Below are 23,604 nucleotides of genomic sequence, written 5' to 3' on the forward strand. Positions count from 1 at the left end.
GTTTTTAAGCGCTCAGCATCCCGCAAAGGTCGCTGGAGAGTGAGCCTGTCTCTAGTCCTGCCTATCCTGCCACATCGGCTATCTGTGCCTGCTTCATTGCCCACCCACCAGCAGGCTTGAAGTGAGCTCATAACGACATGGGGTACAGTTATTTTCACCTCCTTGTACTCCCCCACAAGCCCGAACACTCTTTAGGGCCGAGGATTACTTATACCATCTAGTTATGCATATACAGGGGATCGACGATTGCACCTGGACGACAGGTGGCAACCCGATGCATACATCGCCTTTTCCCTCCTTTGGCGTCCTAGGTGGGCAGCGGCGGGCGGGCGGTGTCGTGTGTGCGTGTGTGGTGGCCTCAGCGATTTGCTGCGCGCCTGCGCCCCCATCATCTCCTTTTTTAGCACCTCGCTTGCGTTCTCTGGTTTCCTCCTCTCCTCTCCTCTGCGCTTCCCACCACCGCTGCTCTCCCTGTCGTCTCTCCTACCACAAAGCCGTGCCTCGTGGGCGCTGTTCCCGGCGGCGGGTCTCTCTCTCTCTCTCCCCTCTGTCGCTCGCGCGCAACGGCCTCAAAAACCCTAGCGACTCGGTCGGCGCTCCATTTGGATCGTGCCGGGGGCCGGGCCGGGCAGAGGCAGCTCGCTTCTCTCGTCGTCGTCCAGGTGCGTCCGCTGTCCAATTCCCCCCTCTCGCGCTGTTGATGCGTGTTGCCTCTGGGCCGCCGGTGCGCGCGGTTTAGGAGTTTGCGGTCGGTTGTGGCCTCGACTCTGCGTTCGTGCGTGCGTGCATAGCTCGTTTGGGAAGCTTCTGTGCTCCTTCCTCGTTTGATTCGTCAGACTACTGTAGCGCGCCATCTGTTCCTCGCCGCAAGGGCGAGGTGAGCTTTCCGTTTTCAGGTTTCGTGTGATTTGTGATAGACGAACTCGTACCACTGTTCTGGGTTCGATTGGCAATATAAAGGAAAAAAATGGGCAATTTGGCGTAGGCGGGTCTCTCTCTCTCCTCCCTGCGGCATGATGTGATTTTATTTATATTTATTATTGCCCCTTCTGTGCAAAGTCTGTTCAGGGTGGGCAATCCGCAATCTGGCGATACGAGGTCTCACCGTTCAGGCCCTGTTTAGATTCAAAATTTTCAACTCAAATGTCACATCGAATCTTACGGCACATGCATGAGTACTTTATATAATTAGATGAGAAATAGTGTGGACGAAACTTTCGAATCTAATTAGTCCATAATTAGATACTACATTACCAAATACAAACGAAAGTGCTACATTAGCCAAACAGTACCCAGACATTTTTTGGGAACTAAACGCGCCCTCAATTTGTTGGTCTGCTCTGCTCCTGTTCTAGTCGTCGGATACAGATTGCTTGCTCCAGTACCGGTCGGACGCATTTAATCCATTTGATTTCGTGGCGGCTATTACGTCAGATTCGTCTCTCTCTTTTTGGTCGCATGTGTTAACTTGATCAAATTTGAGGACCTCTTTTTTTTCAACGGTGATTTGAAGACCTTTTCACTGGACATTTTTACTCATCATTTTGTCGAGTGTTCCTCGTTCGTTCGATTGCTGATTTGCTGTACGTAATGTTAGATTCCTGCCGTAGAACAGTGATAACACTCCCCTGGTAGCAATTATTGAATAATAACGTGACCATTTTTGTATCTGTATATTCCGTTTTCATAGGGGTATAACCTTTGAGGCAAATGGCCATATACATTCATTACTGTTTTCTCATAAATTTTTACTATAAATCTGTATGCATCTTATGCTACCATAGTATAGGTTCGCCACAAAGTTTTGCTACGCATCCAGATATACATTATATCTAAATGAATATTAAAAGCAATGTATCTAGAAAAATCAGAACGACTTACAATTTGGAATGGAGGGAGTACCTGATTAATTTACGTGGGATGAATTGCTAAGAAGTTCTTAGTTTTCTTTAATGAGTTTGGTGTAGTCTTAGGGATGGCATTTTTAGCAACTTGTCAACGCAGCATATCTTTTAACCAATAAAATCTTCAAGACACAAAAATGATCCAAGCTAGCAGCATGTAGGGGCTGTTTGGTTCGAAGCCTCGCAGGCAGCTCATCTCCCAGGCACATCGATCTCACCCCAGGCGCTCGAAAATGAACGCCCAGGATCGATGCCTGGAGAGTGGAGAGCAATTCAAACAGGCGGGTAATGCTAAGGCATGGTGGGTTAAATTGTTTTCGAGGGTATATTTTCTTTTTCTGTAGAAACAAGCGTACTGGAGCATTAAGTGGAAATGGATATAATATATGTATCAGACTGAAAAAAAATAGCTGATCAATTTGATCTAAATGGGTCTCTAAGACTTAGTATTCTTGTAATTAGCTGTGGTTGGTATTTAAAATTTAGCTTAGATATTTTCTTCTGTGTTGAGCTATTTCCTCTATGCTGTGTACCATGAGGCTAGCAAGTTAGCCAATTTGTCCCTTCTTATTCACTACAAATAGATTATTAAGAGAAGTTTGATGCTTAATATGATTCAATTCTCTATCTGATAATCAAAATCTTATAAAGACTGCTCTGTTTTGGCAGGACATTGTTGATAACTTGATACTGGATTTTCTTCCTTCTCATACCTGTAGAGGGCCCTGCTTTATTTGGTACCATTCATAATCTTTGATACCTTTAATTACTTAGTCCTAATTAATAACCTTTATGTTTTACTACTGCTCATTATTAGGTGTATTGTTTCTTAATCATCACTCCCTCCAGTTTGGTTTATAAGGCGTAGTATGACATGGCATAGTCTCCTAAATTATACTTTGATCATTCATTTATGTTGTATTATATTGTGTATGATTAACTTATGATTTTTGGGTAGTACATTTGATTACAAATCTAATAGTATCATATTTGTATTTATCGGGTACCACGAGAAGGGGTCCCCTAAGCAACTATCGAAAAAAATCGCTTATACCCCATCAAAATCAAAGCCAAGAGACAACTATTGGCTAAACCCCAGCCACGTCCGAGGCCGCATACTCTCCGCCTCGCTAGAGGCCTAGCACGAGAGGCCTCGGACGGCCTACCAATTTTCCGTCTCGCTCGAGGCCTCGCGCGAAAGGCCTCGGTCCGGGGAACCGATTCTCCGTCTCGCCCGAGGCCCTGCGCGTACGGCCTCGGACGAGACGCCGATTCTCCGCCTCGCTCAAGGCCGGCTTCGGCAAAACAGCCCCGTCACCTCCGCCTCGACCAACTTTTCGGACAAGATGTCACGTCCGCCCGGCGCGTTCAACCGCTCCTACGATATCAGCCGAACGACGGCTCGACACAGCGGCATGGCCGACTGGACGCCAGTCACATTGAAGCCATGACGTTCAGGATAGGACAGGGCAGGGGTTACCTGCCGCTGTGCTCGGTGCTGTGCCCACGACCGGCGCCCGTACTACGCTGTGCTACCTAACTCCTGCTCCAGGGACAACCCAGCGTGCGGAGTCAGGTCCAGGTTACTATAGCCTCGGAATCAGTGTACAGGCTCAACCGCTCCCTCCACGCCTCGGCAGTCTACTTCAGGGTCTCGGCAACCTCGGGATTCACACCCGCCGAGCCCCCCACGACGGCTCGGCCTCGGCACCAATTGAGCCTCGGCTCTTCACGCGGTCAACACACATCAACCAACACGTCACTTGCCAGGCCCTGCATCAAGCTATCACTGGAGCTCCCACGTCGCACAAGATCGGATGTGACCGGCACGTTGCTCCAGCACTTCAAGGGCAGGACCACTCCCTCAACCATGCCGCCACAGTAACAGGCTACAGGGCTCAGACATGCCGCCTCTGTTCGCAGGACCCAGCATAGCGAACGCATGTATCACCCCTGACCCCCCTTCAACTATAAAAGGGAGGGATCGGGGCCGTTTCTAGGGGACCCGAACACACGAGACAGACGGATACGCATAGGCAGACGGACGAACTCACTCACTCGCGCAAGCAACGCTCTGTAACACGCACGTTTACCCACTGCCTGAGATCAGCATCTCAAGCAACTCACACCGCTCCACGCAGAGATCTGGGACTAACTCCCTCTCTCGCCTTACTTGTAACCCCCTACTACGAGCATTTCGGTGCAAGGAATACAAGTTCGATATCTCAGACTAGACGTAGGGCACTCATTGCCCGAACCAGTATAAACCTTGTATCTCTTTGCATCACCATCCGAGATTAGGGGCACGTAGTGTATTTTTACTAGTTGGTTGAGGGCCCGCCGGTCCGAAACACCGACAGTTGGCGCGCCAGGTAGGGGTTCTGTGTGTTAGCTTCATCTCCCTAACAGGTTCCGGATGTCATATCCCGTACGACCACTGCGTCTCGGCACGGTGATCTGGTTCGGGAGCCTAGAGTTCATCTCTCTAGGATGTGAGTACGATATGGTATTTCTCACACCCCGAGCCCCACCGACCGATGACGACATCACGCACCCGCAGCCCAGGCGCAGGCGGCGCCCGGGCGGCCGCTCTCGTTGCGCTCGCCAGACACGACGCGAGCGGGGTCACCCCGACACCATGCGAACTCCGGGCGACGCGCCGCGCTCCACCGATATCCCACGCCAGCTGTTGGCACAAGGTCCCTGGTTGGGGACCTGTCTAGCCTGAGCCTGTACAACGTACCTCAAGCTCAAGATGTCTAGCCTGAGCCTTGAGCTCCTTAAGTGGCGCCAAGGCGGGCACCTCCGCTGGACGCTTCCGGCTGAAGACAAGATACTTACGGGGTCAGCGTGCGACCGAAGAACGAACGGAAGATGCTGCAACTATGTCGAAAAAGGCTTACCTCGAGCGGGGCTGCAACCGCTTCGGCACGGCGACCCTCCTCTGCGAAGGCGGTGGCGGCGGCGGAGGCACAACCTCTGTATCCGCCGGTGCCGGCCGGTCCTCGACGGACCCCGGCGCCCCCTCGGTCCTCAGCGGGGGCAGTCGCGTCGCCCCGCCGCCACCTGCTCCACCTCTGCCGTCGAGCCCACCGGGCTGGCGGCGCGCTTTCCCAACGCCCGCGCCTCGGGCGTGTCGGCCTCGGCCCCGGGGCGGGCGATCGCCGGCCCCGAGGCGTCTCCTCCTGGGAGCACCGGGCCGCTCGCCGATGCCCCGGGCGCAGTCTCCCCGACGTCAGGGAGATGGTCCAGGGGACCCCGCCCCAGCTCGCTCGCGTCATCACCGCCCGAAGAATCCGCCGACAGTGACGACGACGGAGACGCCTCCACCAGGAGGCCCTCCTGCCTCTGCCGCCGGCGGCGTTTCTCCAGCTCATCGCACTCAAGGGTCTTCCTCTTGCGCTTTGCCTGCTCGGTGTCCTTTCGCTTCTTCTACGCCTTGGTATGCGCCCGGTTCGCCGCCCGCCGCGCTGCGTCCTCAGGAACGGGCGGCGGGGAGGCTCGCACGTTTCTCATCCCCTGAAGGAACAGCGAACGCAAATAAGGGGCCGGAAAACGGCAAGGAACGAGGAGGCCTCGGGGGCTGCAGCGGCGCATGACTTACCAGGGAGAGGAACCCCCGCGACGGGCGCATCGCGATGGGGGTCAGGCCACCGCTCCTCAGCTTTCGCCTCCACCGTCTCCCTCACCCGACGAAGAATCTCCTCGTCAGAGAGGACGGAGGCGGACATCCGGATGCCCTCGATCGGCTCATCCGGTCTCATCTCGAACAGGCGGCGCCGCCGAGCCATCAGCGGCAGCACCCTCCGGCGGTGGAAGGCAGCCACGACCACAGCCGCCGTAAGGCAGCGGCTCCGCAGCCTCTCCAGCCCCTCCAGGAGCGGCTGCAGCTTGGGCTGATCCTCCTTCGGGACGCCATACTTCCACTTCTCCGGACAGCTCTCCACGATCCGCCCGGTGTAGGGGGGAAGCCCGCCGTCGTCATTGCGAAGATAGAACCAGCTGGTGTACCAGCGGCGATTGGTTGATGCGAGCTGGGACGGGATGTACAGGTGCTGACGGTCCTGGCGCACTGAGAGTGTAGCCGCCAGCCCTCACCGCCTTCCTCGTGCCCGACGTACCCGTCGGCTTGGTGGTATGCCCCGCCCAGAAGAGGTGGAGCCACAGCTCCCAATGGGGAGTGATCCCCAGGTATACCCCTCGCAGACGGCGACGAAGATGGCCGCCTGCGCGATGGAGTTGGGGTTGAAGTTGTGGAGCTCCACACCGTAGTAATGCGGGAGCGCCCGCATGAACCGGTCCGCCGGCAGGCCGAGGCCGCGCTCGTGAAAGGATATGAAGCTCACGACGTAGCCGTCGCGTGGCCTTGGCTCCGGCTCGCCCGACAGGAGCGATCCACTCCGGCCTGTTGGGGTCGGTAACCGAACGGAGAAGGTTGTCGTCGATGAGCGACTGGAGCGTCTCCACGGACACGTCGGACTGACCCCAAGGGTCCGCCTCAATGACAACGGCGCCGGCCATGGGTGCGACGGAGAATACGACTATGGCGGTGAGCCTCTCTCGCCCTCTCTACCTCGCCTCTCTTCTTCTCCCCGGCGCTCTCTGTTCTAGCAACGGCTCATGGGCGGCAAAGGCGAATGCAGGCAAGGTAAGGAGGGGAGGGGCGAGGCTCGTTGCGTATTTATGCAGGAAGGAGGCGAAACGAGCGGGCGACGAAATCGAGGAAGGTTTCCCTCAGATCCGACACAGTTAATCCAGATCCGATTTTACCGCCCACATACCTACCTTTTCCTCATTAATCGCGTGAACAGTTATGTTCCATCCGCTAACACGGCGTCGCATCCGACCGCTGCAGTGGCAGGCGTCGTTCCGCCTCCCCGAGAAAATCGCCTCAAAAGGCGCGCCTGCTGTTGCCAAACAGATGGGGGGGGGGGAATATCCCCCACCCGATTCCTTTCGGACGAAGGAACTGGGCGCCGAGCCCGTTACGGTCCAGGGGTTCGAAGGCTGGGCCCCCGAGGGTTTCGACTAGCCGCCCCAGGGCAAGAGTCAGGGACGACTACGGGCGAGCCCATACGGGGCCGAGACCCAAGCAAGTGAAACGCTTGGGACGCCCTAAGTCGTGTCCGAGACCGGCAGGGTAGGTCTCCGAATGGGATCCCACCGTAAGGAGGCACCGAGCCACCGGGGCCCATCGAACGGCCCCGGCACCCACTAGAGAAACCCTCTGGTACTCTTGGAGTGCGTCTCTGGACCGCTAGCCGACCCCTATCGAATGGGGCACGGGCCTCCACTCGGACTTACCCAATAACAGCTCACCGGAAGTGCCACCGCTCGCGTCCATCGAGGGTAGCCTGGCATATTCCTACCCCTCCTTCCGAATGAAAAGGATGCGCGAGGGTCGTACAAAAAGCCAGGGGACCCCTGACGGCCCTCTTGCTCCGTGCAGAGGCTAGGGGGCTCTCCCTGCAACCTTGTCGAGACCCAGCGACCCAGGCTCGCACTCGAGGGGGCTTGGCAAACAACCCCTCCTTTCCGAACGAAAAGGATGCGCGAGGGTCGTACAAAAAGCCAGAGGAACTCCTGACGGCCCTCTGGCTCCGTGCAGAGGCTAGGGGGCTCTTCCTGCAACCTTGCCGAGACCCAGTGACCCAGGTTCGCACTCGAGGGGGCTCGGCAAACAACCCCTTCTTCCGAACGAAAAGGATGCGCGAGGGTCGTACAAAAAGCCAGGGGAACTCCTGACGGCCCTCTCGCTCCGTGCAGAGGCTAGGGGGCTCTTCCTGCAACCTTGCCGAGACCCAGCGACCCAGGCTCGCACTCGAGGGGGCTCAGCAAACAACCCCTCCGTCCGAACGGAAAGGACGTGCGAGGGTCGCACCAAAAGCCAGGGGAACCCCTGACGGCCCTCTCGCTCCGTGCAGAGGCTAGGGGGCTCTTCCTGCAACTTCGTCGAGACCCAGCGACCCAGGCTCGCACTCGAGGGGGCTCGGCGAACAACCCCTCCATTCCGAGCGAAAAGGATGCGCGAGGGTGGCACAAAAAGCCAGGGGAACCCCCGACCATCCTTTTGCTCCGTGCGGAGGCTCGGGGGCTCTTCCTGCACCCAGGACGAAGACAAGCGACCCGAGCTCGCGCTCAAAGGCCTGGAAAAACGCGATAAAGGGCATCGAGCCCGTTACGGTCCAGGGGTTCGAAGGCTGGGCCCCCGAGGGTTTCGACAGCCGCCCCGGGGCAACAGAATCAGGGACGACTATGGGCGAGCCTGCGCATGGCCAAGGCCCGAGCAAACGATCGCTCGGGACTGCCCTAAGTCGTGTCCAAGACTGGCAGGGAGGTCTCCAAACGGGATCCCACCGTAGGGAGGCACCGAGCCACCGGGGCCCATCGAACGGCCCCGGCACCCACTAGAGAAGCCCTCTGGTACTCTTGGAGTGCGTCTCAGGACCGCTAGCCGACCCCTATCGAACGGGGCACGGGCCTCCACTCGGACTTATCCGATAACAGCTCACCGGGGGTGTCCTTGCTCGCGCCCACCGAGGGTAGCATGGCACCCACCACCCCTCCTTCCGAACGAAAAGGATGCGTGAGGGCCGCACAAAAAGCCAGGGGAACCTCTGACGGCCCTCTCGCTCCGCCCAGAGGCTAGGGGGCTCTTCCTGCAAACTTGCCGAGGCTCAGCGACCCGAACTCGCACTTATGAGCTCGGCAAACGCAATAAAACCCCTCTCACAACGTAAGACAAGCCCCTGGAGGAATAAATCCACTCCTCCAGGGCCTCGGGGGCTACACCCGACGGGTGTGCTCGCGCGCACCCACCGAGGCCTCGAGTACGAAAGCACCATCCCGCCAAGAGCTACTGCGAGCCGAGTCTCGCCAAAACCTCAAGGAGAGCGCTCGCACTCTCCCTGAGGCTCGGAGGCTACTGTCGGGTACCACGAGAAGAGGTGCCCTAAGCAACTATCGAAAAAAATCGCTTATACCCTGTCAAAATCAAAGCCAAGAGACAACTATTGGATAAACCCCGGCCACGTCCGAGGCCGCCTACTCTCCGCCTCGCTAGAGGCCTCGCACGAGAGGCCTCGGACGGCCTACCGATTTTCTGTCTCGCTCGAGGCCTCGCGCGAAAGGCCTCGGCCGGGGAACCGATTCTCCGTATCGCCCAAGGCCCTGCGCGTACGGCCTCGGACGAGATGCCGATTCTCTGCCTCGCTCAAGGCTGGCTCGGCAAAACAGCCCCGTCACCTCCGCCTCGACCAACTTCTCGGACAAGATGTCACGTCCGCCCGGCGCGTTCAACCGCTCCCACGATATCAAGCCGAACGACGGCTCGACACAGCGGCATGGCCGACTGGACGCCAGTCACATCGAAGCCATGACGTTCAGGATAGGACAGGGCAGGGGTTACCTGCCGCTGTGCTCGGTGCTGTGCCCACGACCGGCGCCCGTACTGCGCTGTGCTACCTAACTCCTGCTCCAGGGACAACGCGGCGTGCGGAGTCAGGTCCAGGTTACTATAGCCTCGGAATCAGTGTACAGGCCCAACCGCTCTCTCCACGCCTCGGCAGTCTACTTCAGGGTCTCGGCAACCTCGGGATTCACGCTCGCTGAGCCCCCTACGACTGGCTCGACCTCGGCACCAACTGAGCCTTGGCTCTTCACGCGGTCAACACACAGCAACCAGCACGTCGCTTGCTAGGCCCTGCGTCAAGCTATCACTGGAGCTTCCACGTCTCACAAGATCGGATGTGACCGGCACGTTGCTCCAGCACTTCAAGGGCAGGACCACTCCCTCAACCATGCCGCCACAGTAACAGGCTACAGGGCTCGGACATGCCGCCTCTGTTCGCAGGACGCCGCATAGCGAACGCATGTATCACCCCTGACCCCCCTTCAACTATAAAAGGAAGGGACCGGGGCCGTTTCTAGGGGACCCGAACACACGAGACAGACGGATACGCATAGGCAGACGGACGAACTCACTCACTCACGCGCAAGCAATGCTCTGTAACACGCACGTTTACCCGCTGCCTGAGATCAGCATCTCAAGCAACTCACACCGCTCCACGCAGAGATCTGGGACTAACTCCCTCTCTCGCCTTGCTTGTAACCCCCTACTACGAGCATTTCGGTGCAAGAATACAAGTTCGATATTTCAGACTGGACGTAGGGCACCCATTGTCCGAACCAGTATAAAACTTGTGTCTCTTTGCATCACCATCCGGGATTAGGGGCACGCAGTGCATTTTTACTAGTTGGTTGAGGGCCCGCCGGTCCGAAACACCGACAGTATTACAATAGTTAAAAAATATTGGCCAAATTATTGGTCAAAGTTTATAAAGTTTAACTGTTGACATACACGAAATGCCTTATAAACTGGACCGGAGGGAGTATTTCTTATTATATATGAACCTGAAGTATGGGCTAAAATTTCCCTCAGGGAGATGGTGTTTGCCAAGACCCTTGTCCTTAACCTAAAATATAGCTACAAACTGTAATTTTACTTGTTCATCTACAAGTGTTGCATGAAAGTGCTACCGTTAGACTTGCAAAGTTGTCAGAAAAAAAACTTCCATTACATTGATGTACAATATTTTGGCAATGTGTGGTTACAAAAACTAGTAGTTGACTGTTAGAGTTAAGCATACAGGCTGCAATGTCCAAATCTAACCCTGATCGGCTGCACTTAATTTGGCTGCACCTGCAGCTGCTGCTGCAGAGATCTTGTCCCTGTGGAGTGCACTGCATGCGTGTAGCAGCAGCAACTGCAGCTACAGCAGAATAAGCATAGCTGATCAGGCCCACTGGGTTTATCATGATATGGAGCAGACTCTTATGTTTATTAACACTAGTTTTGTTTTTGAGAGGAAGCTGAGTATAGATCATTTGGTTGAGGGTGTGGATGGACGCTTGGCCAGGTTAATTTGTGTCTTATATAATATAAAGTGGCCTAGTTCCTCTTCCTCCTAGGTTGGTCTACTTTTTTAGCTTTTGTTTTTTTTAATAATGAAAGGTTCTCTATGTTTTTAGAAAAATCCAAAGGTTCTCTATAGGTAAGGTCTATGTTTGGATATTAAGTGGGCAGTAGATTTGAGTATTTGACTGCTTATTGAACCATAATTGTGAGGTTTCATTCTAGGATATACCAATCTTGACAGAGACCCATAATTTCTAATTTTACTAGATTCTCGTAATGTTTGGACACTGGTCTTCTTTTCCTTTATTATTTTATTCTATGATGTTAACTGGCTAGTTGGAGACCTCTTTCTAGTCCTCTTGTTGCATGATCTTAGTAATTGTGACTGACTGAATTTTGCTTGACCAGCAGATTAGAACTCATATGGTCTGAATGCCACAACTGGAACTTTGCACCTAAAAACTGAGGCCAAGTTCACTACTTCATTATATCCTTTCATACACAGAAAGTGGATAGACATGGACCGTGATGATATAGCTGGTTTCGTCAGTGGAGGTTGCTATGAGTCCTGACTTTCTAACCCAGTATATATAACAGAGTTATGATATCCAGAAGGCAGGAAATTGTTTCCTTTTGTTTTCTAGTCGGTTTGCATTTGATGTTCCACAATTGGAATGGACACAACTACTGGAGGCCTTGAGTTTAGTGGTGGTATCAACTCCTTGAATCCATATTGCTATTGGAGCACAACTCAAGACACGACTGTGCACAAAGATAGTACACCAGAGGCATATTCCAGCCTTTTTATTTCCAACTCAAAAGCGTCAAAAGGGAAGCAAGGTGCTATGTCTGGAGCAAAAGGTACTGGAAACCCTTTACTCACTTTGGGTTTAGGCCGCTCACCAAGTTCATCTGATAACAGCAAGCTAAGTTCTGGCACCGCTTGCATAACATCTTCATCTTTATTAAAGGAAATTGATGAGGAGTCTTCAGTAGATCTTGGCCTTAACCTTGGGTTTCATATTGGCAACGATATTGTACACTGCCGACAGAAATCCCATGCTGGTTTTGAAAATGTGCTCTCGACAAACTCTCCTAAGCTGGATCTTCAGTTGAGTTTATCTACCGGTTCACCCGAATCAGTTGTCATTGGTGCAAATATGATGTCACCAGATGGCTTGGTGATGCTGACGACCAATTCGCCACCCGCCACTGTAGAAGAAGGATCAGTACCACCTAGCTGGGGTTTTGAGTATTCGATTGTTTCATCATCATATGCTTCTGAAGCAACATATGCCTTTCCATTATTAAAGAAAACCAATGGAGGCAACGCCTCTGTGCCTTCTGTCATGTCATCAACTATGTTTACAAGTGTGAAAAGTCCAGTTGCCTCTACTTCTGAGACAACTAATTCCCAACTACGCAACAATAACACAAAAAACTGTCAGTTTCGAGGATGTATGAAAGGAGCAAGAGGGGCATCAGGGCGTTGCATAGCCCATGGCGGTGGTAGGCGTTGCCAGAAACCTGGTTGTCAAAAGGGCGCTGAAGGGAGGACAATCTATTGCAAGGCCCATGGTGGAGGCAGGAGATGTCAGTTTCTTGGGTGTACAAAGAGTGCTGAAGGGCGCACAGACCACTGCATAGCTCATGGTGGTGGCCGTCGGTGCAGTCATGAAGGTTGCTCCCGAGCTGCTCGTGGAAAGTCTGGCTTGTGTATCAAGCATGGTGGTGGCAAAAGGTGTCAGAAGGAGAACTGTACCAAAAGTGCAGAAGGTCATTCTGGACTTTGCATTGCCCATGGTGGTGGAAGGCGGTGCCAGTTTCCAGACTGCACAAAGGGTGCTCAGGGAAGCACAAAGTTCTGCAAGGCACATGGTGGAGGAAAGCGCTGCACATTCTTCGGATGCACCAGAGGGGCTGAAGGTAGCACTTCATTCTGTAAGGGCCATGGTGGAGGCAAGCGCTGCGCCTTTCAGGGTGGTGGTGTGTGCCCAAAGAGTGTGCATGGTGGCACTCAGTTTTGTGTTGCCCATGGTGGTGGGAAAAGGTGTGCTAGCCATGGCTGCACTAAGAGCGCTAGAGGGCGCACAGAGTACTGTGTGCGCCATGGAGGTGGCAAGAGGTGCAAGTTTGAGGGCTGCACCAAGAGTGCGCAGGGGAGCACTGATTTCTGCAAGGCTCATGGGGGAGGTAAACGATGCTCATGGGGCCAGGCGGACACAAGCTTTGGTGCTGGTGCACAGCAATGCGATAGATTTGTTCGGAGCAAGACTGATCTCTGCTCAGCTCACAGCGCTTTAGTCCAGGACCACTGTGTTCATGGTGGTGGTACATTAGGTTCTGCTATCTACCAGTTTGCGGTGGATGTCAAACCTACTGAGATGAATGCTGCTTCAGTGAAGGGAGATCCACGCGAGAAGATCAATGGTGATAAAATTTTACTGGATCCGAGTAGCTCTGTTCCAAATAGTGGTGTTCATCCTCCTGTCCTGGCTCAGTGTATGGTCGATCCACTGCCAGAGGGCAGAGTTCATGGTGGTGGGCTGTTGGCTTTACTTTCGCGGGCCGGAAGCAGAACAAGTAATGGTGGCTCAGAATTGTGCTCCGGGCAAGGTGGTGTGGATGTGAGGCTACCAGGTTCTCCAAGAAATTGATTGCCAACAGTTTTGATCAGTTCCCAAGTTTGTGCTGTGATGGACTGAGTCAGCCTCTCAGATTCCTCCAATTGTGTTGCTCATGCTCGGGTTGCATAGGATCTATCCGGACGTGTACTGTGAAAATAAGAGGGTAGCTCTTAGAGCAGATGTATTGTGTGTTATTGTAATTACTTAATGTGGTTGTGGCTAGAGTAATCCTTTTGTTTCAGTGCATTTAATCAGTATACTTTAATGCTCATGCTTGGACTTGATTTAAGAGCAATTTGCTTGCTTTAGGCTGAAATATAATGTTCATTTAGCTGCTTATTCTGGTGAGTATAGTAATTTTTGAAAAGCACCCCACACCATGTCACGCTCACAAATGGTGTGGTTGGTTTGAGGAATAAGGTGATCTATTTTCTTCTCACATTTTACCTTCTTTTTTTTTGGTTTGGTTGGTGAAATGGAATGGGTTCATCACCACCTTATTACTCATCAAGCTAATAATTAGTATATGCATTTGGAATGTGTGATTACCAAAATTCATAGGATGAACCCATGAACCAAACACAAGTTTACATGCTTAGCACAACGATCCTTGTGTTGAACTATCTACCAGTTGATGGCTCTGGGACCCGTTCCGATGAACCACTTCTGGCTGTTCCCAGGCTATAGAACTGCCCATCGATGTTCAAGTGCGGTGAGGATTTGGTTCATAAGAGCAGAGTTTTCTAATGCAGGGCACCGTAAAAATTGAAGATATAACAGGTTTTACAGGATGTTGAGCAAAATTGTCAATACCGAAAGTAGACAGTAGCGCAGGACCATCAGTCAACTCAATTTGTACCGAGACTGCAAAAGCAGAGCAGCTGTTCTGTTATAGAGAAGCTTAAGCAAAAAGAAGAAAAACACCTAACGCTACGGGAGCTCAAATTTACACCTAAGATGGCAACTTGACAACTCAATGGCCTAGATATATGTTACAACGTCGCCTGTAAGCACCCAGAACACCAGGGGGCACGACAAAACTGACCCAAAAATATTCACACCCGTCCACCCGTCCAGTAGTCAGTGAGGACTGAGGACATTACCCGTAACGACGAAAGAACGAACAAAATTTCCCACGGTAAGAATCATCACCCCAAGTATGGTCAAAATGCTACAAATCTACTGTTGGTTGTATCATTCGAGCCACCTGTATCATCAGGCGGTGGCTTTATATACTTCCCCAACGTCTTTTGACGAGCTCTATTCTTGATTCTCTGGATCTTCTCTCTGCTCTGCTGCTTTCGCCGCTCCTTCTCCTGCTGCCGCATGCTCCGCTCCCTCTCATAGAGACCCTGCCAGAAGACCTCTCCAGTTTGTGGCCAGAGCCACCTCCTGTCCGGGTGATCCAAGTCAAACTCTTCTGCAAGCTCCTCGTCCATGCTCTTTAGAGTGGTGTAGGAGAAAAACTGCACTGACATTTGACCTCTCCTGCCACTGAGATGGTGCTGCTCCTGCATTGCACCAGTCTCAGGATTAACATAGACCATCCGCCGTGCACTGTGGAATGCCCAAACATTCACAATCAACTCCAGGACGCGAGAATAGCAGTGCTGATCCTGTACAAAATAAAAAAAATGTCAAAGGAACAACTTCTTCTGATAGCTTCACTATAAATTAACCACAAGCATCTAGTGAAAGCTGCACATACACATGACATAATTAAAAGGGAGACGTGGATGGTGAGTTTCTATTCTTTTCTTTTCTAAGCACATGAGGGCAAACCATGTATATCGACATGGTAATGATCTCGATTCTTATAGCTAGGGAATACAATTCACACTATAGATTATTCTATCTTCAGAAAAATCTATTGCCCTGGGACAGGATTTGAAAAATAATCAATGTTATCTAAAGATGTGGCAAAGGGGATCACCTTGTGGAGACTCAAGATGCAATGCCCAGTTTGATGGTGTTTGTCATACATTTGTGCATCCAATGCATCAACAAACATTCTGAAAAGCAACAGCATACTGTAAACACTAATGAAGCATATAGAAAAGCCTGAATTTCTATGGTATGATAGTCCTATCAGGTAAAAGGAATGAACACAGAACAACGCAAGCAAGCAAATAGCGACCAAAAAGACTTTGTCCGTGTTGATTAACATCTAGGATGCCTGTTATAGCAACATAATCCTTTGAAATGACCAGATACTAGTTGAGAACTAATCCTCTTTTGGACCCTGAGTCAATTAAAGCAAGGCTTTGCTTTAACAGGTAATTTTCCACAAAGTACACAACCCCAAATAATCATTAGCAATATACTGCTAGCAATGCAGACACAAATATGCTTAGATCAGCTACATCCAGGTGCTCATTCACAGTATGTTTGATATACATATAACATCAGATAATAAACCAGTCCATACATATTTTATCTAGCTATACATGTAATAACACTCACTTGATTGTCAGTAAGATTCCAAAAACATAACCCATACCTTGAAAACATAACAAATTCTAGGAATGACCGTGTAGACAAAACCCAACTTTGCATCACAGACCATGTGTCTCCATCATTAGGCATATGTAACAGAGAATCCAGGTCATGATCAAGATGTACACCATACATCCTTTGGAAGGCCTCCAAAACAGCTAGCCTTTGAGGTACGAGTGCAGAGTAGATTAGTTTCATTGTAACAGAATAAAAACCACTATGACAATACCATTGAAAAGCATATAACACAAAGCTGATTACATTAGTTAGGATGGTCATACCCATATATACCATATATGTAGCATATATTAAAGTAACAGATCTCGTAGTTCTGTAACGATGATAAACTGAAATAGGCACTGTCGCACTGAAGAACCCAGAGTACAAAAACCTTCAATGACTACTCCCTTTGTTCCAAATAGTAAATCGTTTTAGCTTTGCCCAAAGTCAAACTTCTCAAGCTTTCATCATGTTTATAGAAAAATACACAAACATCTACAACATCAAATAAGATTCACCAGAGACACCATGAAGTATATTTTGATAGTGCATTTATTTGATATTGTAGATGTTTATACATTTGGTCTATAAACTTGGTCAAAGTGAGACAAATTTGACTTAGGACAAAACTAAAACAATTTATACTTTGAAACGGGGGGAGTACTGTAAAAGAAAAGAACATAAAATCCTTTAAATGATTGCTCAGTAAATGTTTGATGATTCTTCAAAGAATTGACTATGTGCAGCAGTAACAACAAGGTGCTTTGTTCCCAAGCAAAGTTGGGGTAGGCTAGGAAATGAAATCCAACAAGGGACTAAAAATAAACAAAAAAAAATTGGACACAAATTTGCTCAGACCATTACATTTGCAGAGTTGAAAATTAATTCAACACATGAAGCACATTTATCTGGCTAACCTGCAGTTCCCAGCATTGATCGCATCACAGAAGGACCAAAAATCTTTGTTAGTGCGGTTTCTTGGATCTTGATCCATCCGAACCCAAAAATAAAAGGAATCTCCATGCTTTTGAGATTGAACGGCTTCTAAGATTGCAGATTCAGCATTGTTTGACAAGTTTACCTGTTCAGGGAAACAGCTACTCAGTACAAATAAGATGTCAATTGTTCTGGAAGACAATGTGGATTGTTCTCACTGCACTCAATGCACACGTTTCTTACAAAGAAACACTTGCCTACTCATCATGTTATCAATCAGATTCATGAAATCCATGGTACCCAACCAAAAAAGACATTAAAGAAAAGAAGAAAGAGCTCCGCTAGCATATATGGCCATGACTGGTTTGTTGGTCTTTGGTCGTTTCTTAGTTTCTTTTCGGTGATTTCTGCTGTACTGGTCATTCCCCTTTAGGAGTCTCTCTCTTCTTAATATAATGACACTCTGCTCTCCTGTGTGCTCGAGGAAAAAAAAAGGAAAATAAACATACTTGCTCGTTACCTTTCTTGCTGTAGCTCTCCAGGACTGAAACCCTATCCAAGAATTTTTATGTATTCTGTCAATTCTGTTGGCAAGAGCAAAGAAAGCTCCAAATTCACCAAGAATATCTCTGTAGTAGACATTATTGAGAAGAGGAAGACGAGAAGAAGCATCAATATCATCTGCTCCTGGTCTTCGACCTTTTGAAGACTAACGAAAGAGAGAAGTAAATTATCAACATTATCCATCAAAATATTTGCAAAGCTATACCATATGTTATTCTTGTTAATGTCATATCTGTTCCACTGGTAGTAGTAATTATGCTTATTATAGTTTTAGCAACTATTTTTCCCAAACATAACCAGTCATCAGTAACTATGCCAATTTCAGCAAAGGTAAAATATCTAGTGCAAATCAATTTTTGGGTGCTAAATCATGAATTCACCAAGTGGATTCTTGGATGTAGTTTGGATGGATCAGGTTTTGAAAGGGATAGAGGGCACCATATAAGAGTGATGGACTCCACCACCAATGATGAGAAATCAGGTGGTATTCTGCCTTCTTGGCTGATTATAAATCTGTACCACTCAAATACTCCCTCCATTCCAAATTATAGGTCGTTTTGGCTTTACTATATATCTAGACATAGTGTATACCTAGGTGCATAGCAAAAGCTATGTACCTAGAAAAGCCATAACAACCTATAATTTGGGATGGAGGGAGTATCATCCAATGACACACATGGGAGTTTACACATCATCACCTAAAAAACCTCCAGAGGAGTTAAATTACAAAATTATTGCTATATTCAAATACCATTCATCAAAGGCTTATCTAAGCAAAAAAAAAATTATTAGACCAGAATTTGAAGAGTCCCTTAGCATGTAGTGGAATGTATTACTCGAAATATTTTAAGGACCAGTTAAAATCTTCGAATTTGCAAAATTTTGTTAATCTATGTGTTTATAGCTCATATCCTCAATGTTAGAATTGTCTGTCAAATGAGTTTATAACATCAAAATTGTCTAAACGCATCTTTGGAAGATTCAAGCTGACCACAATTATTTATTGTGCTTAGTGGTAACAACAGCTTACCAGGCCAACTCCACGATAAAGAGAGCTCTGTTGCAGAAAGGGCCAGGTCCCCTCCCCAAAGAAAGGCTCATATATACAAAGTGGCTGACCTGTCCGCTCAAGCTCCTTGTCATCTCTTTCATGCAATTCATTTTTTAACCTCTCTACCCTTTTCACATTTCTGTACACCTCCTCCCATGTTCCATGCGGTTGGTCATTCCTGTCCTTCAACTACATAACAATCAACTCCAGTTACTTACTTCAAAGCATTTTTTTAAAAAAAAAAAAGAAAGAGAGAAAGAAATAATGAATGACTGCAAACTATTGCTGAATATGAAACATTTGCATTTTACCTCGTCTTCCTCCATTTTTCTTTTGATGTCCATAACCTCATTTGCTCTCTGTTCCTCCCAGGCAATTGCAGAGAATGCGTCACTGGTCTTTGTTGTACTCAAAGAAGAGTTTTCCATTTGGTTTCCATGCCACTCCTGCTCTAGTTTCTGGAGTATCTTGTAGCCAGACAAACTTGTATTCATACGGTGTAAATGCTTCACATCCTCGAATAGGTGCCATTTCCACTCCTGTTTCAGAGCTAAAGGTATCTCACCAGCAGTTAAAGGACTCAGTGCATCAGTGGGGAACTTGACAATATTTTCCAATAGCACAGCATAGCCTTCAATGGTCTCAGAAGCCATAAGATTCTTGGCATGGGCCTTCCCAGCTGAAGCAATTTTTTGCCCTGAAACAGACACTTTACCATTCAACACTGCTCGAAGAAGAACTTGAGCTAACATGCCAATATTCTTTCTTGGAAACAGAAGTCCGTTTACTCCATCATCGATCTACGCCATATGACAACCATGTTAGTTTATTTAGAATACTATACGCAGTCATCAGTATTTGAAACTAGAGCTGAATCACAATCTAATATGAGGTGCCATCACGAACATACATGTTTTCTAATAATTGCAAGATCTGGAGCTATAACCAGCTTCTCAAGACTCATAGCTTGGACTAGCACACTGGGGAATAATTGCTCCTCGAGACAAGAATAATATATAACAAGGTCAGCTGTACTAAGGAGGTTGTCCTTATCTTCAGCAGCAACATGCTCCACTGCACCTCTTGGGAAGCCAACACTTAGAGCAACAGACTATCATGAACCAGAAAACTAATACACGGTTAGATACAATTTAAAGCAATCAGACTGTAAATAACAGTTCACATGATCAGACAGGGCATGAGAATAATAACCTCAAGGGCCATCCTATGCTTCTCAGTTATGTTCCCAGTGAAGATCTTTACTTTCAGTTCAGATTGTGTGCTATTCTCAGAGTGATATCTCTGTAACAAAGGACTTACTGCTTGCAAGACAAGCGCCTCTTCCATCAAATTATCACCATATGAAAATGGACTACCAACAATAGCAATTAAAAAATCTTTGGGACTCGAGCCCAAGCTGATCCTCACATCTTCATGGTAACTTTTACCAATAAAGCTGTCAACCTGAAATGCTTCTGAGGGGGGGCCTGGAATCACGAAATAGTTACCAGAATCAAATGCAGCATACATCACCTGCAGGGAAATATTTAATTATACTTTTAGGTCAGAGGATCTTCATCTATATGACAATGACTCAATGATTGTTGAAATCACAATCAGATCAGAAGTAAATACCGGTAATATATAGTTTGGGAAAACTATAACATTTGCCCTGCTGAATACATCTTTCCAAGCATTTATGAGCTGAACCATTCCACTCGCATTATATTCTTTAGCACGATGTGCAAGAGAATATTCATGCACAGTCCAAATGATAGGTATGGATTTGAAAGGCTCGTGCAGAAGACTGTAGGAAGGCACAGACACATGGTCCAAATCAAACATCTGACTTTGAGAAAGTATTCTATCAATTTCAAACAGAACAAACTATGGTCATACAATTCTAGTTATCTAATACTACCTTGAGAATACTGGTCTTGCCTCAATAGAATTGACAAGTATGCCATCATAGCTGCAGAAATAATGCAAATAAACCTGATGAGGAAATAATTAGAAAGTGAGGCTGAGGCCACATATCTTATCAGTAAAAGCAGGACGGAACACAATATACAGTAACTAAGAAGAAAACAACAGGAGAGATAGCTTCTGAAACTTACTCTAACCAATCTACAAAAATAGGTAAGTTTGTGTCCTCAGGTAGTATGCTCACTGGTACTCCAATGGCTCTCCAGATGTTACCACATGGGCCATCCTCAAGTGAGAAAACCTGAATTGACATTTTGTAAAGGAAATTAAAGGCAGCAGTTTAGAGAAAGTATTTGGATGTACATGATAATGACTAAGAAAAATAATAATATATATATAGGAAACCTTAACTCAGATACTAGGATCTAGTAATAGTATGGAAACTAGCAACACTAGCATCTCCCAAAAACAAGTACAGACGGTCAAGTCAGAAAGAGCCAAAAAAAAAAAGGTGATACAACATAAGTTGAGTCATTGGCCAAACTTAGCAGCATACTGTGTAAAAGGGCAATACTCCAAGTATCATTATCAAAAAATTATGTGCATACGTCAAGAAGTTAATACAAACAAAGCAACATGCCAGCATCTTGGTTAAGTACATTAGATATGCTGAATCTTATTTTGATGAGTCTCATTATGTTTCTTGGTAATATGGAAGTCTAAAAATGTAGCTAATTAACAACCTCTGCAGGTAACATTTTATATTACACACAAAAAAGGTAAAACTACCAGTTCTTTGCACATTTTAGCACAGAAGACTATACACCAAAGAGGCAAAGCTGATCAATCTGGATACCAATATGCTTCCAAGTTCTGACAGGAACTTAGTAGAGGAAGCAACTCTCAGGACAAAACATAGGAGAGGAAGCAAATTCAGCGAAAAGGATTGCACCTCCAATTTAGCCCTTGAATTTTTTTCCATACCACAGAAACTGCACTGACACAAACCTAGCAAAATACAATCTGCATTACATTACTTCAACATGAGGACACCAAACTGCAGAGCATTTAACTGCCACGAGTCAATTGAAGTAACCTCACAGTTAGCTTTGTGTATCTTCCTTGTACATCTCTAGAAAGTAGAAACTAGAACACAGAAACCAACAACGAGGCTCATGCATTACTGAATAGGTGCATACATCATACATGGCAAGTTGGCAACCCAACTTGCTCAAAAATATTGACGATTAAGGACAACAGCCCAGCTTAACCATGAAGTCATGTCCAGTTTTTTCACAACCAACTGTTAGAAGCAAAATCTAACAAAACAAACACAAGGGCACACGTTGCACTCAATCAGTGCAGTGCCTCCACTAACTTGTCTGACGAGCAACAAGTAAATTGCTAGCCTATGGTTCAGGAGACAGCATTTCAGTGACGCACCTTCATTTCGTAGCCCATGGCCTCCAGCACCGAGGCGACGCTAACCATCTGAAGCTGCATTGCGCTGGGATACAGGTCACCGAACACCTGCGGAAAGCTCAACCGCGAGCGGCGAGAAAAATCAGAAACCACATGGCAAAAAGCCAATCCCCAACCCATACAAATCCTCCCCCACGCGACGCCAGGAATCCTCAGTAGTAGTACTCACCATGGCAAGCCGCGGCTTCCGTACCCCGAGCCTCGTCACGGGCGTCCCGAGCTCCGCCAAGCTCTTGGCCTCCTCCCTCCGCTCCCTCGCCCATTTCTCCCTCAGCCTGGTCGGCTCGAACTCGAACGCGACGCCCGCCTCCCACCGGACGCGGCCGCCGCGGTCCTCAGCAGTCCCGCCTCCGCCTCCGCCTCCGACGCGTCCCGGTCCCGCGCGGCGCGAGGGGAGCGTCAGCCTGGGCCGCTCGACGACGACGTCCGACCCCGGGAGGAACGCGACGAAGACGATGGCGACGAAGAAGAAGGCGGCGGCGGCGACCATGCACTGGAGATAGTCCACCTTCTCGAGCAGCAGGAAGCGCGCGAGCCTGGATCTCGCCCGCACCTTCCGCGCGCTGCCGCCGCCGACGATGCCAGCCCGCAGCGCCGGGCCCGGACCGCGCTTGTAGCTCCCCGCCGCGGCCGCGGCCCCGTTGTCGAGGGAGCCCATGCCGAAGCGCCAAGGCTGAGCCGCGCGCTGCCGCTCCTTCCTAGGGTTCCGCGGCCATCGTCGATTGGTTGGTCGTGTAGACGAGAGCGAGCAATGGATTGGCAGTGAAGCGACTGCGCTAAGACTCGTGAGCGAGAGCGGGGCGCACCTACTACTACTACTACTCCCGCAGCGAGGCGTTGCGTTTCGTTGAGCTTGTTGAGATGGGGAGGAAAGAGAGAGAGAGAGAGAGAGAGGGGAAGGCCAAGCAAGGACCAGAGGAGAGAGAGACAGAGGGGGGGCGAGGACGGCCGATGGCGTTTACAAGGCGCGCAGACGGGCGTCGGATGGAGGTCGGACGGTGGAAGACGGGGCTCTCCACGCGCGGAGCATGGGGCCGCGTGTTTCGGGAGCCGGGGTCGGCGGGTGGGGATGGGTTCACGCCGTCTCGGGCTCCGTAAGCCGCGTACGGAGTAGTAGGCAAGTCCTGCTACTGTCTCTGCGGGTTTTAGCGTGGCAGGTGGGTCCGGAGCCTGACGGGACCCACGTGACATCCTGCGGGTAGGCCAAGTGCCTGGTGGCGTTCGGTTTGTGCAGAGGAGCCTTTGTTTGGGTATTTCGAGTCCAACGACATGTTTTTCTCGAGTACTCCTCCACTGTCCATTGCTGTCGCCAAGCCAGGGATGGAATAATAAGGCCACGTTTAGGTTGATAAATAGTACCATTTTTGTCTTATTTGATAAATATTGTCCAATCATGGATCAACTAGGCTCAAAAGATTCATCTCGTGATTTCCAACTAAACTATGTAATTAGTTATTTTTTTAGCTACATTTAATACTCCATGCAAGCGGCTAAAAATTGATATGATGGAGAGAGAGCGAAAAAACTTGGAATTTTGAAGGAAACTAAACAAGGCCTAAATGGACATTTGCCCGTGCGCATTTTCTCCTGGACACCAAATTTTTGGCAGTGAAAGTATATCCAATCAATTACTCCTACTCTACTCAAGAGATTGCTTAACACTAGCATTATGATTTACGAGCACGCATGGAAAAGTGGCAA

General features: G+C 49.1%; 2 protein-coding genes across 8 annotated transcripts; one reads left to right on the plus strand and one right to left on the minus strand.

Moving 5' to 3' along the window:
* Positions 1-355: 355 nt before the first annotated feature.
* On the plus strand, positions 356-13,858 carry LOC136456249 (uncharacterized). Of its 3 annotated transcripts, none has more exons than XM_066456045.1 (3): positions 356-662; positions 2,574-2,641; positions 11,230-13,858. In XM_066456045.1, the coding sequence occupies exon 3, from the start codon at positions 11,496-11,498 to the stop codon at positions 13,476-13,478; it is 1,983 nt and encodes a 660-aa protein (XP_066312142.1). In that variant the 5' UTR covers positions 356-662; positions 2,574-2,641; positions 11,230-11,495; the 3' UTR covers positions 13,479-13,858. The 3 variants fall into 3 exon arrangements, with proteins under 3 accessions (XP_066312142.1, XP_066312143.1, XP_066312144.1); XM_066456046.1 differs by having other exon boundaries at positions 11,233-13,858; XM_066456047.1 differs by lacking the exon at positions 2,574-2,641 and having other exon boundaries at positions 11,233-13,858.
* A 420-nt stretch (positions 13,859-14,278) lies between these two features.
* LOC136456248 (uncharacterized) lies at positions 14,279-22,900 on the minus strand. Of its 5 annotated transcripts, XM_066456043.1 has the most exons (14): positions 22,073-22,893; positions 21,865-21,951; positions 20,613-20,722; positions 20,417-20,467; positions 20,131-20,302; positions 19,708-20,028; positions 19,406-19,606; positions 18,807-19,295; positions 18,475-18,684; positions 17,401-17,589; positions 16,862-17,025; positions 15,949-16,107; positions 15,382-15,460; positions 14,279-15,064 (listed from the first exon to the last, which is right to left on the minus strand). In XM_066456043.1, the coding sequence occupies exons 1-14, from the start codon at positions 22,559-22,561 to the stop codon at positions 14,612-14,614; spliced, it is 3,174 nt and encodes a 1,057-aa protein (XP_066312140.1). In that variant the 5' UTR covers positions 22,562-22,893; the 3' UTR covers positions 14,279-14,611. The 5 variants fall into 5 exon arrangements, 2 of the variants coding, with proteins under 2 accessions (XP_066312140.1, XP_066312141.1); XM_066456044.1 differs by lacking the exon at positions 15,382-15,460 and having other exon boundaries at positions 14,896-15,064; positions 22,073-22,898; XR_010759390.1 differs by lacking the exon at positions 15,382-15,460 and having other exon boundaries at positions 14,934-15,064; positions 15,949-16,102; positions 22,073-22,899.
* Between the last annotated feature and the right edge of the window lie 704 nt (positions 22,901-23,604).

This window comes from Miscanthus floridulus, chromosome 6 (genome assembly GCF_019320115.1).
Source record: "Miscanthus floridulus cultivar M001 chromosome 6, ASM1932011v1, whole genome shotgun sequence".
Lineage (NCBI taxonomy): Eukaryota > Viridiplantae > Streptophyta > Magnoliopsida > Poales > Poaceae > Miscanthus > Miscanthus floridulus.

Bases quoted from the DNA above. Each gene is read 5' to 3' on its own strand.
- LOC136456249 (XM_066456045.1), top strand. From the start codon at position 11,496: ATGGACACAACTACTGGAGGCCTTGAGTTTAGTGGTGGTATCAACTCC.
- LOC136456248 (XM_066456043.1), bottom strand. From the start codon at position 22,561: ATGGGCTCCCTCGACAACGGGGCCGCGGCCGCGGCGGGGAGCTACAAG. The intron at 21,952-22,072 runs GTGAGTACTACT...AGCTTTCCGCAG, and splicing joins GGAAGCCGCGGCTTGCCATG to GTGTTCGGTGACCTGTATCC. The intron at 20,723-21,864 runs GTGCGTCACTGA...ATGTCAATTCAG, and splicing joins CCATGGGCTACGAAATGAAG to GTTTTCTCACTTGAGGATGG.